Raw genomic sequence first — 13557 nt, 5'->3', positions numbered from 1 at the left:
GTGAACTTAAAGAAAATATTTCAAAGACAAGTACAAGTAAAAGGAACAAAGGGGGGGAGGTGGGGGGAGAAGGCAAAACCAAGACAAGCTGTTTGAGATAATATTCAGACAGTATTTCACCAGGAACAGATTTGACTGCATTTTATCCTACTATGCACCCTCAATATGAATCTTATTATGTTTAGAAACAGACTTTAAATAAAGCCAAGAAAACATAACTTGTGATTTTCCACTGCTTGGGCTATAAAAAGAATGAAGCTGGCATCGCAAATATCGCTTGTGGAGGACATCACCTTCCACAACTTCATGAAAATCCATTGCCATTTTTTAATTTGTATATGAGCCAAAACTATTTAGCAATTAATTCCTCCATGATGATTATTCATGGGTGTGAAAGAAAGAGCTGCAATGAACATTTAAGAAATGAGCATTTAAGGAACCTGGACAGTGGCAATACCTATTCCAGGTAGGTGGTGAATGAAGCAGCAGAACTGCTGGCTTTTGAGAGTCCTTTCTCAGAGTGTGCATCTCATGCAGAATGAAATGTCACATACCCACAAGTTTTCATTACTGCAATTCCTTAGAATAAATTTTCTTTCCTTTTGAATATAACTATTTCTTATATATTCTGGCAGAGATCAACATCTTGGATATGGTTTCTTGTTAACAGTTAAGGAAATATCAGACATAGGTACTTTCTAATGTTTGCCTCAAACACCTGAAAGGCAATTTCTTTTCTGAAAAGTGGGGATGGTTGCCTTTAAAAAGACAAATACACAAAAATATCTTCCATAATTTGGTTTCAGGAGTCAATGAAACACACCCCCCATACACATGTGTGTATATATATGTATATATCTTTCTCAGAGCCTGGAAACATTTTTGACTCCTAAACCATTTGTCCTCACCAGTAGACAGCTACCAGTTCAGTGTCATACATCATTAAGGTAGCAAACAACAGAGGGTCAGACACTGCTCACCCCAACTATCCAGAGCACATTTGTTGTGCATAGTGACTATCCTTGAGTTCTTGGATGACCTCTGACTTTCTTCTCAACAAAATCAGCTTCTTTTTCCAGTTTCTTCAAATTAAGTTTCACTTTCTTCTTCATTGATGCTCAAGAGTCATCTCTGAAACGACCTCTCTCTTTCACATATAGATAGCATATTCCAGTCCATTCTGTCAATTAGAATGAGGCATACAGTAGTTCTATCAGATAAAAACCTACTTCATCAGGAGTTAGAAGCAGCTGTGTGTCCTCTGAGGATGACAATATTTATCTGGAATAACACAGGTATTTGGTTCAGGAACTCAAGCAGTAAACATTGACTTTGGGCTGCTGGGCAGAGCAGAGAAGCAGGACATGTCCCATTGCTACGATGATGAAGGCAAATTCAAATGGCAAGTAAAGGAAAATATAAGTGAGATAATTCAGAGGCAAGAACATTAAATGGATTTTGTGCAAAGCAGTACGTAAAGTCTTTAGCAGTCTACTAAAAATTCATCAGAACTGAGTGGATAACTTTTTCCTGAGACTGTTACTTGCTCAGTCAATGCAGCAGAGAGACAGAAGCTCAAACACTCAAAATTCTGTTCTTGATAGCTCCACGCCTCGATGCTTTCAAAATATTCTTGCAGTATATTTTTGGGAAAGGGCTTCAATCTTAGACTTGATGATTCACAGTGATACCTATGACTTGGTATCAGTCTTGATCTCAGTCCTTCCCTGTTCTGCAGCAGTCAGTGTACTACAAGGCACTGGTTATAAATCATACGTGTCCGTAAGACAAGTGGCAAAAATCAATCTTTTTTAAAAACTTTTCTTTTCATGCAGAAGAGGGAGGATAGAAAATAGATGGAAATCTAAACATAAAATTTTCCAGCAGTGCCATGTCCAAAACCCACAGGAAAATAAACTCTTTCAATACAGACCTATAATAACCCCAGTGGGGTCGAGCTATTGGAAAGCTTAATGTAAGCATTAGCTTTAAAAACTGGTACAGGTGTAAAACACCAGTAGGGAAAAGGACAGACCTATCTGAGAAATGCACTGGTTGGGAATCAAAGTTAAGTGGTTGTAATCTCAAAACTGACATTCAAATGCAACGCAATAGAGTTCTTACAGATCAAAAAGGAGACTGCTTCTAACACTACCATAATTGCAGATTATTAATTAATTCAATTGAAATTCTAAAAATTAGACAAACTGTATCACCCAATCCTCAAATTTAACTCCTCCAAAGTACTACTTCTCAAACACACAATCGCAGTCATTAAGGTAAAGAAATTTTACAAATATTTAATTGTATTACCAGTTATAGATAGCAAACATGAAATAGAAAAAAAAAATCTGTAAGAGATTCAGAAAACCAAATGCTTCATGTGTTCAGGAGTTATTTTAAGGACTATACATTTACTTCTTGACAACAAAGGCAAATGATGCACTTGCTAAGGAACTGTTCCACTGACAAGCAAGGAAAGGGGCAGTGGGAAGAGCACAATGTGGTAATTAGGAGATTCACTGGCATCATCGTACAATTTTATAATCATCATCACAAGAACTGTTACCTCTAATGACAACGAAAATGCTAGACAAAAGTTTTAAGGCAGTAGCATGGGGAAGATTTGATTATCAAGTACTGATTCCAACAGATTGTCATCTTTTGTCCCTAACATACAGCATTTTTTCCCCCTAATGCTTAAATACTTTCATCAACTATTGCAAAGGGGGCCTTTTTGGTAGTAAATGAACTCCACATTACTGTCTGCAAAACTTTAGTAAAGAAAACCTATAAAAATCCAGTCTTTGAAAACACTGGGCAGAAAAAAACCCCAATACATGTCCATTAAACGGACGTAAAGTTTGTCTGAATTTCAATCTCTTGTGTTTTACTTTAATGTAAGCTAAAACCAAATTTACTACTCAAAAATGGATGCCAATTATTAAATTTTGGTGCACTCTAAAAAATATTAAAACAAGTCATAGTTTTATTAAGAATTGATTCATAATTATGTATGAATCATAACATATTGAATGGTTAATACTGAATGTATGCTTGCAGTCTCCAGTAAAATCTACACTAAGTTGTATGTCAGTATTAAGTAGGTCTCTCAATAGTTTAAGATACATAACTGCCTATTTAGGGGTGCCCAAAGAAGAGTTTGATTCTGTAGTAATGAAATCACGATGGCTATGTTGTCATGTCGCCTCATATTAGGTTAAAGGTTCAAGAACATTACAATTCCTTCTTAGTTTTCTTCTCCCCCATTTCTCAGATAAAACAGATTGAATGTACTTTTCCATGAATCAGCTCAGAGCTCTTTAAACTTATCCATGTTTTTCAGTAGTACCTGTTTTTGAGATGTGGCACTCCAAAATACTAAATTAGAATAAAAATACTCAGAAATATTGATACTATCCTGTTCCCTATCTAGTCTAGTATGTCACCACCAAACAGTGCTCAGGGGAAGGTACACCAAGACAGACATGGTAACGTACTGCAGAAAAGCTCTTCATCCTGCTCTCTAGAAAAAAAAAATGAGGCGTTTTCCTTAATTTTTCTCCTCTCAAAAACTCAACTTCACTATCAAACTTCATAACCTGAGTTTCTTAACCCAATATGATCTCTGCTTCTTACCAAACTCCTGCATTAACATCTTCTCTGCGAGCTCATAATTTTAAACTTACTCACTTCTGACAACACTTTGTAGCAAGGAAGAAAAAAGCAGGTAGGTAAATGAGGAGAGAAGAAGGTCTAAGACTAATTGAAAATACGGACATGATTTTCAAATGGTTTCATCAGAAGCTTCAGTTTTCTATATTAACACTGTAACTGGGAGCAAACACATTATTTCTGGTTCTCCCTGACTGTTTTTATCCTGTCTTCTCCGATCAATACAGCTACTGAATCGAAGAAGGAAAATTCAGATTAAGGGTCTGTCTTCATGTAAAACACAAGTATATTTAGCAGGTATTCATGGTTAAGATTTTCCTCCAGAGAAAACAATGAAGAGTAGCTCTTTCAAAATAACTTTCATTGCTCAAAATAACTCACCTCACCACTACATTTACCAAGAAGCTCCTTCTACTCATCTCAAACACAATGAAAAGCCTGTTATAAGGGACAGTAATCTGGACCTATTACAAGTCAGCGGCTGCTAATGGCAACAAGACATTTCTTTTTTAAAAGAAGGATATTTCTTACTGATTCTCCACGGTGTGCACTCCTCATATGCTTTAGAGTAAGTTTCCAGTCTTGAAGAGAGGAACAGAAAATTACCACTGATCACAGGGACCATTTCTTTACCCAACTCATGACTTTCGCTGGTTTATTACTTAAAATATTTTTTTTAAGAGTTATGTTCTTCTCTTGACATCACTGAGGAAAAGGGAGAGCCTGATACAAGCACCACCTTTCTTAAATGACATTCCGAAACTCTAACTGTAGATTCCAGCCAACTTGTTTATCAACTCTCAAAAACATCAACTGACATCAAAAGAGCCCCTGGCATGATTCCAGAAAGGGAACGCTCCCCATATTCTTCCCTGGTTGGCAAGGAACCAAGTCACTCAAGTTCAAAACTGAGCCTTCCCCTTAGGCCCACAGAAGTTAAAACCATAGTTAAAGAGGAGCAGCTCTACAAACAGTGCACATGTAGACTGCTGCCACAGGAAGAATTCCATTGAATAAGTTGTTGATGTTTATGCAAACACGAGGCCTATTTTGTAAACAACACATTTATGCCTTTAGGAACACATAAACTTAACATAAGGAGATGCATCCACTATAAAAGTACTACATCTGTGCTACTGTTTATTTATAAACAAATAATGCTTAATAAAACAATGCTCTATAATGTGGTCTTCTGGCAGAGCTCTGTACTGACAGACAAGATTCTTAAATTCAATTCCAAGCTTTCAGGCTCCAGATTTTTAAGAGGAGCTTCTGTGAACAGTTTCATCATTCCAACAAAAGCTCACTGAATTACAGCGGGGGAAAAACAGAGTCACCCTTAAGATTTCAGTAAGAACTATGGAGAACACCACCATAACATGAATCTCCTTTTTTTGAGCTAGCAGTTGGTTGTTTTGGTTATTTTTTTGAGAGGTGTGTGTGTGTTTATTTCTTGTTTTGGATACATTGGGGTTTGGTGGTTTGTTTTTGTCAGTTGGTTTGTTTGTGGGGGGTTTTGTTTGTTTGGGGTTTTTTGTTGTGATTTTTTCTAAATACAAAGGGTGCCTTCCTATCAGTTTATGGAGTTGCAAGCCACACATTTACAGATTACTTTATGATTTTCTTTAGCCATCAGCACATTACAGCAGGCGCTGCACTAAGATGCATCATCTCAATGCTGTGAAGTTTTATGTATCACTGTCTTTGGCGTGTAGGAGGATCAGAACTGGTCATAATTACATCTTTTATGCACCCTCTCCATAGTTTCATAAGAGAACTGATGATTCAGATGCTTTAGGAAGCTCCAGCTTTAGGAAGCTCCAGCTTTAGTGCTGCAACAGGTTTCAACCAACTTATCTGTGACATACCCTGAAAAAAAAAATCACATCAATTGATAATACAGCAGTCAATGTTCACGCATCACTTCTTTTAAATGTCCATATCACATATCTGGCTGACAGGTGACAAAAGTGCCAATGAATGCTCGTTACTTTTGCTATGTTTGTATCTGAATGCCATCCTAAAAATATTAGATGACATGAAGGTTATTTAAGCAGAAATCAAAGACAAAACCAACACGTTTTGCTACAAGAGTCAAAGAACAACTTTCATGCAACAAACTTGCTGTTTGCTGTTTCATCCCCACATCCTTGGCTGGGCAAAGTGAAGTAACAAATATATAAAGATATACTCCCTTCAGATGGCAACAAAGAACCAGACCTTAAACATATCTGTTTACACTTAGTTTATTCAAGTTCATTTAAAACTATATGGTCACATACTCCACGTGATAGTTCAGGGGTATCTTATTTTGTTAGGCATACATCATTTACTTTTCCATCTCTCCCACTTCTACACGTTTATAAGGACTTCATAATCCTAATATCAAAAAACTGAAACCTCAACAACCCCAAAACCTATCAAACAACTCCATCACCCCATATAACACATCCCAATCAGGACATTATCAGGCATCACCACCTTGTTCTTTAAGCAGCAAAAACCAACCACGCACTTCCTTGACTTCAAAGGCTCACCATGCCTAAACTCACTGCTGAATATACCATCTGCTAAAAGATCCCAACCCAACTCCTCCTTGGGAATACTGGTCTAAAAATCTGTGTATTTGCAATATCCAGCCTACTACAGGATGCAGTTCTGAAGTATGGTTAGATCTGTATTATCTTCAATCAACGACATAATTTGTCACTGCAATCAGCAGGCCAAGAAAAAACACCATCCAAAATACAAACCAGATGAAAAAGAAAAGGTAGTTTATATAAAGTGACCAAAGAGTTAACCTGAATGTACAAAAGAACTGCAAATACATGTGATCAGATCAATCTAATGCTTTGTGGCTGTAACAGGGTTTTTGTTTTTTTTTTTTTTTTTGAAGAAATTACTGTTCATTTCAAACCATTTTTATTGGGTAAGTGGAGAACTTTGCCACGATTACAAAAGTGCAGCATGCAGTTGCATCTGCCCTGCAGGACTTTAAAATATAAGCCTCAGTCAATACTGACTTTGTAATCGTAATTAATACCTTTAATTAATATCTTTTTTGCTTTCTTCTGAATTATGTGTGTTCAAAACCCAGAATTATAGATGACTTCATAATAGCAGAACAGCAGAATTTATCTTCAGCTTCCTAACTGACTTTTCAAGAAATCTAGAGTTTTTGTACCTCTGATATAAAAAAACCCCCACCAAACACCCCCAACCCTTCTTTTGCATAACTTTATCAAACATACACGCAGTATGAGCACTAGTTTAAAAGAAACTCCCTCAAAACACAAACCCCAAGCCTTGAATCTTGTTACCATCCTTACAGTTATAATCTACAACAGCAGCAAGAGGAGGAAAATTACTACGAATTAGCAACAACAATTCCTGTATTTTATGTTATTTAAAAATCAAAGTGTTACCTAAGGCAATTACCTTGCAGCCTTTTAATATCTACAGGGAAAAGCCTAAGGGAAAATAATTGACTTTGCTAATTTTACCCTTGGCAATTATAAAATAGCTCTGCATTTCATTACGACTACAGAATTTCACATCTAATTGTCAGCCCCGAGAGAAGCACGGCGATAAATGCATCATACACAAGCTCAGACAAGAGTTTAACAGCACAATAAAATTATCTTAGTGGCAGAGGTTTCACCTGACATTAAAACCCCCCCTATGCTTAAATCCTCATCTATACATCAGCTACGCAGGTCCACAGAGGTCGCGGCTGGCCGTGGTCAGCACCAGGTACAGCGTGATGCTGCTCATTCCATTAGCCCATTTGCTGAGCTGCCAAATAAATACCAGCAAAAAAGCAGTCCTGGGATTTTTTTTTTCATTTTTTTTTTAAAAAAAACTTTGGTACATCAAAGAAAACAAAACATTATGAAGAAAAAAGTCACAGTTATTTCACACTGCTGAAAAACAGATGCCAGATTTGAAAATTCATCGTTTACAAAAGAATAAATACAGTATGTTTAAATCATTGCACCTGTCAAGAGATTTCTATAGCTTGTACTTCAATTTTTCTAACTTCACTAGTAGGGTTAGACGTATGAAAAAGAATAATTTACTAAGTCAATCAGTTTCCATAATGGCATCCCACTTATCGTATGTAGAAGCTATGAAAGTATTTAGATGTCAGAGAAATGAAAAAAAAAAAGTGCTAAAATGTTTTGGCAGAATTTTCCGACATGCAGTATAATGATTGCTTTAAAAAAAAATAAAGTAAAAAAAAAAAATAGAGAAAAGTATTTCTTTGCACTTGTGCTTCATTTCACTGTAAGCTTGTTTCCTGGCAAGTCTTCAGGGATTACACATTGCTGCTGCAATACCTAATGATGTACCAAGCACAAAGTAATAGGTGCTACTTTACTTTTAATAAAAGTTTCCTCTTATGTTGAAACAAAAAAAACGATGTAGGGTTAAATCCTTTGGTCTGTCTTGAGAATCTTACTAAGTAGTAAAAAAAAATAAATGGGTACAAATCAACAATAATTAGTAAAATCAATTGTACCCCATTTTGGTTACTGTATGCACTAAAATTTTGCACTATTTAGAACTTCTTTTTTGATAGTTACTACCAGTTACCACTATAATGGCTTAACCCAGTGTGCCAGCAGATTGACATCTGATTTTCTGTTTCTCCCCCTGAAACTCAGCTCTGTTACAAAATGACACCACTTTGGAGAGGAACTGTCACACGCATGATCAAAGCAGGACAGAAATACTCAGCTACCATCACCAGGAGCTTCAGCACGAGAATCTAAAAACAATAGACTCCTTACGGTCAGGATTCAAACTATGGTGGTTACTGACAGCTGCACACTTGATAAACATTTATTTTAAACTGCAACAGGGCAGCAATCTTCAGACGTACCAAAGTACCCGTGCAACAAAGAACTGCCTTCTGCTTCCACTGGGATGGCAGACTAAGCTCTCCAGCCATACACTCTGTTAAGTGTTACACTGGACTGGCACAGGCATGCCCAGGAACCTCTCTGTCCACCACAGGAGGTTTTAAGACCAAGCTAGACAAACACATGTCAAGAATGACGTGGTATAGCTGATCCTGGTCTGTGGAAAAGAAGAACTGACTGGAGAAATGATCTCTTAAGGTCTCCATCAGTCTCATTTTCTGAGATCACACAGATATACAGTTTGTTTATCATGAAAAACATTTTCCTGTAAAGTTTCAAACAGTTTGGTTGAGCAGCTGGGTTGAAGCTGCCCTTTAGAAACCAGTACCTTCATGTTAATAGGGCAATCCAATACTCAGGGGCATCCAAATGCCTAACAAAACAATTTCATTAAGAGTAAAAAGTCACACGAGCGCTGTGCAGACAAAGAAACAAAGCCTTTTCCCCCAAGAATTCCCTCAGACAGAAAACCTTTCACAAAGCACAACAAACAAACAAACAACAAACCAAACATGTCTCCAGCTGGCAGTCTGCCAGAGGTGGTGTACTCTGACATGCCACAAGGACGCCACTGCATGTAGGTTAAATTCACCAAATTAATCACTCATCCATTACTACCTATGGCTCCACTGCTTTGGAATGCACACTAAAGGCCTCAGCACAGGAATTCTAGAGGACATCTTCACAGAAACCTGTCGATCCATCTACAGCTATGACTTAAGTATGCTGAGTCTTAAAGGATGCTCGATATATACGTACATATCATAACTGCTGACCTTTTAAAGGACCTCTCTTTCAGAAGACTCACTAATAGTTACTTGCTCTGGCAGTAGAAGAATTTATTTCTTATTACCTTGGTATTCTGCAACTGTGCAAGGCTTGTGCAAGCATTTGCTAGGAGAAAATCTCCACTCAAAACAGCCATTTTGTTTCCAAACTGCATATCCTTCAGCGGGCCGTCGCAGGACTTGAGCTCCCCGATATTCACTATGCCACGGTGCACCAGGAAGGCTGTGTGGATCAGTTCTGTGATCTCAGCCAGACTTCGTTGGCTGAAAGCAAAGAAAAGGTACAATCAGTTTTGATGCCATGAATAAAAACATTGATTCTTGAGGGGGGGCAAGGGGGGAGGATGGGAGAAACCAACCAAAACAACACAGGTCATGCCATGTACTAAACAGATATTTAATGAACTATGAAATAGTTTTTCTATTTACTTCTAGAAGGAAGTGTTGAGCAAGAAGTATCATCTCATCAGGACCTTAACCATTTCCAGGTAAGCCATGGGTACCACAGGTTTTGTCTGAAGAAACATTGTCCTTTGCTTGAATTGTTTTGGAAGAAAAAACCTCAACAAACACCCCACTCCACCCCCCAACCCAAAGTAATCAATACAGTCCTCATGGTGCTTTCTTTTTCTGTTTTGTCTTTGAGAAGCTTGAGGGACACTGACATGAAGAAAATGCCAAGCAGAAAGTACTGACGGGAAGGAACAAAGGATGTATCAGCAGGGAAGTCACGAGCAAGCTGATCTGAACACTGTAAGAACGTTGCAGTCAATGAGTGCTCAAATTAGAGTTAAATTAATAACAGGATACCTTGCAGTTCAATAACACTAAGGGGGGAGGGCAGGGGGAAGAGAGGAGAAAGGGCTGAACAGTTTAAAACTGTGTACTACTGATATTTTACTGGTTGGTTTAGTCAGAAGCAGCAAAGGTCCAGCAAAGGAGCAGACCCAATTTAATTTGGATAGGCTCACAAATCACTTCTTATTCCAACACTGTGCTGCATTCTGAATTTAGGGTTTCAAATCCCCACGAAAGGCTTACCACCGAGATATTATTTCTATTTATTTTAATTTTTTGGAAAAAAGCATGAAATGCACAATCCCCTCCTCCACTCCTTCTGCAATTCAACCCTGTAACCCCGGGTAGTTAGTGACTGTCACTCCAGGGAGCCAGAGATGTCACCTCAGCTTGGAACTACAACTAGGCGATGAACAGAGATAATAACTGAGCAAGGAAAAGGGGAATGTGGGGGAAGGAGCAATGCACCGGAGCATCCTCTCAATGCTGCAAACCCTGATACACACAGGCCTCCCCCTCTTATGAAATCTTCAGCACATTTGCATTTTTTCCTGGCTCAAACAGTTCCCTTTACGTCATAGAGACTTTACATACGAGCAAAACCACGATGCATGCCCTCAGATAGACAGGTAACTACAAGGCCTTATAGGTCAAGCTAAATTTCATCCTAGTACAAAGGCATGTTACACTCCCTGTGCTTATTCAAAAGTGGCCAAATGCCGATTCACTGAGTAACCATACTGCTCCATACATATACACTGTGTATACCTGGAGATACATGCTCAGGTTAGGTTCTGCCTGAGGAGCAGCACAGTACTAAGAAAATTAATACTGTTTCCTCTGGACAGTGCAAATGTGTTGCTGCTACCCCAAACAATATTGATCTAAAGTAACCTTCTGCCCCAAATATATCGGACCTGCAAAGAGCCCCAGCAGCAACTGTTTCAGGCCAGTGACCCAGAGAAGAGCTAGTCAAGCCACACAGCCTGGGCAGGCGTGCAAAAAGTAGATGAGCTGGGGGGAGAGGATAAACAGAGGTTCCCAATGTATTTTGTCACATGCAAAAATCCTAAACTATTTAAAAAGCTGCCTTTATAATTCACATTTTTCACTCCATGCAGAGAAAACCAACCTGAAAAAAACCCCAACCCCAGCTAGGCATTCTCCACATAGACAACAAAATTGAAGGTTGATGCTGTTTTTCACAGACGCAAGGGAGAAACTCTCACAACCTACAGCTGTGGTATTGTAATCACGTTTGGCTCGGCTCTAACAAAGGGTTAATAAAATTTCAAGCTCGGAGAAAAAGACTAACAAGACATCCCGATGCTCCTGCTGTCATTGTCAGGGCAGCCCTTGGAGGAAATGTCCATATCAATTCGGTTTATCAGATGGACAGCTGATCAACATTAAACAGACTTGCTCTGGGCAGATTGAGCCGAGCTACCTGTTATGAATAGCAATGAGAGCCCTCTGCTCCCTGCTGCCGAGCTCTGCCATTTCCGACTGCCGTAGATCCCAGGACATATGGGGATCCCTAGTGACGAGCACATAAAGCTGCAGCTAACTCAAGCAGCGGCTCATTTCCCCCAGCTGAAGGCAGACATTAATATCCTGAGGAGATCAGGCCCGCCTCTGTGACCCCCAACTACTGAAGCAAAACAATGACTGTCCTATTTCTTCATTTAATAAGCTTTTAATGAAGGAAATCAAAATCCTCTCTTTGACTTCAGCATCGCTCTTCATGAAAAGGTTACACAAATACATCAGTGTCATGCTTTCCAAATGCTGGGGATCTGGATGTTTTCATTTCTTTTTCTGTAATCCGTTTGTTCTCCAAACGGTATTCATATTATTCCTGCTAACAAGAACCATATTAGGCAGATAATCTGCATCCAATTCTGATCTTACACACTGCTCTTCCACACTGCCTAGCAAACTAAAACCCTAAGAACGAAAGCTATTTGCAGAAATCCCAGGCAATAGAATTCTTCATTATTTGTTTTGATGGTAACCCCCACAACACCCAGGGCACAACAAAGCAGTCCACAGTGCTGCTACAGATACAGGAGGGTTCCTTACCATGACTGTGAAGCATACAACAAACAACCCCCTGCTGATATGAAGCTGCAATCGAATGGCTAAAGCAGTACTACATACAGCTTTCTCGATCTGAAGCACGATTCAGTGATTAAATAATTTTGTATTGGAAAGCAGCTAAACCCAAAATACAAAGAGATGATGTTTATGCAATGCTGTGCTTACAGCAACACACGACAGGGTACAGAAGTGGAAATAACAAGGCAACGGGATTACTAACTCCTACTGCTTCCATCCTGGTCCTACCCCTGAGCTGGTGTTTAGGCAACAAAGAAGCGGTCGGTACCAGAAGTACTTACATGGCAAGGTAGCACTGAGAAAAGTGTCAACATTTATGAAATAGACAAAGTCTCTAAATGGAAGCAGGCTAAGAATAAGGAGCGCTTTTTCATAAAGCACCAAAACACTCCTATCCATCTTTCATGGCCTCTGCCACTGAAGGAAGAACTCCCTGCAAACCACCACCAACTGCCACAGAGACTACACTTAGTGACATCATGTTTCAATAGACAATACTGTTTTGAGCTCCACACATCCCTTAATCTCCTTTTCTTCCTCCCCTTCCAAAAACTAGCCCCCTATGGTAATGTTGTTGCAAGAAGGGTAGTACAGAGGCTTGGACAGTAGCTGGGAGACCTTACTAAGAAGTTTTGACAGGCCACAGTCAAATATGCTCAAGTTCCACTGCTAGGTGCATTATTTAAGAAGAGTTAGTTGTGACACACATGGCATCACCCCTCAACTAAGAGAATACGCCACAATAGTTGAGGCATCTGGAGCCCATCTGGCCCAACCCTGCTGCTCAAGCAAGGTCGCCTTGAGACAGCTGCCCAGGACTGCCCACCACTGCTCAGGTGGCTTTGTAACATCTCCAAGGATGGAGACTCCGCAACCTCTGTTCCTGTAAACAGGACAGCAGGACATTATGGCTCATTATACTTCCAAGTCAATTACTAGCTACCACTTCAGTGAAAACTTCCCCACTGCACCTTCCAGCCTTTGTTAGGCTGCTCTGACTTGTTGCTGACCCTCTTTTTTTGCCCTACTCTTTTCTCATGAAAATCTGAATTCACAGACTTTGCTGCCAGTAGTGTGTAAAAGGGAGCAGCATGTAAATTGTGCTTCCTGGTTTTCATGCCTTAGCTCCTTGTTCTGCCATTTCCAGTCCCAGCAGAACTAACCTAAATCTCTGTAAAATACTTTATAGCAGGCATCTCGCAGGTTATAAGCTCCTCCAGCCATAGATATCAGTACAAAGGAAACACTTCACC

General features: G+C 39.2%; 1 protein-coding gene across 1 annotated transcript in view; it reads right to left on the bottom strand.

The window, feature by feature from the left end:
* Positions 1–13557, bottom strand: part of PDSS2 (decaprenyl diphosphate synthase subunit 2) — a gene marked incomplete at its 5' end in the record, with an annotated part of 115007 nt that overhangs the window by 32165 nt on the left and 69285 nt on the right. The window contains one exon of the mRNA XM_084262291.1: positions 9454–9652. Coding sequence (XP_084118417.1) covers positions 9454–9652 — 199 coding nt within the window. The remainder of the gene's footprint in view (positions 1–9453; positions 9653–13557) is intronic.

Source organism: Gallinula chloropus (genome assembly GCF_964237585.1).
Source record: "Gallinula chloropus genome assembly, chromosome: 3".
Taxonomy (NCBI): Eukaryota; Metazoa; Chordata; class Aves; order Gruiformes; family Rallidae; genus Gallinula; species Gallinula chloropus.
The sequence above is the reverse complement of the archived record's forward strand: the minus strand, read 5'-3'. Positions and strand labels throughout refer to the sequence as shown.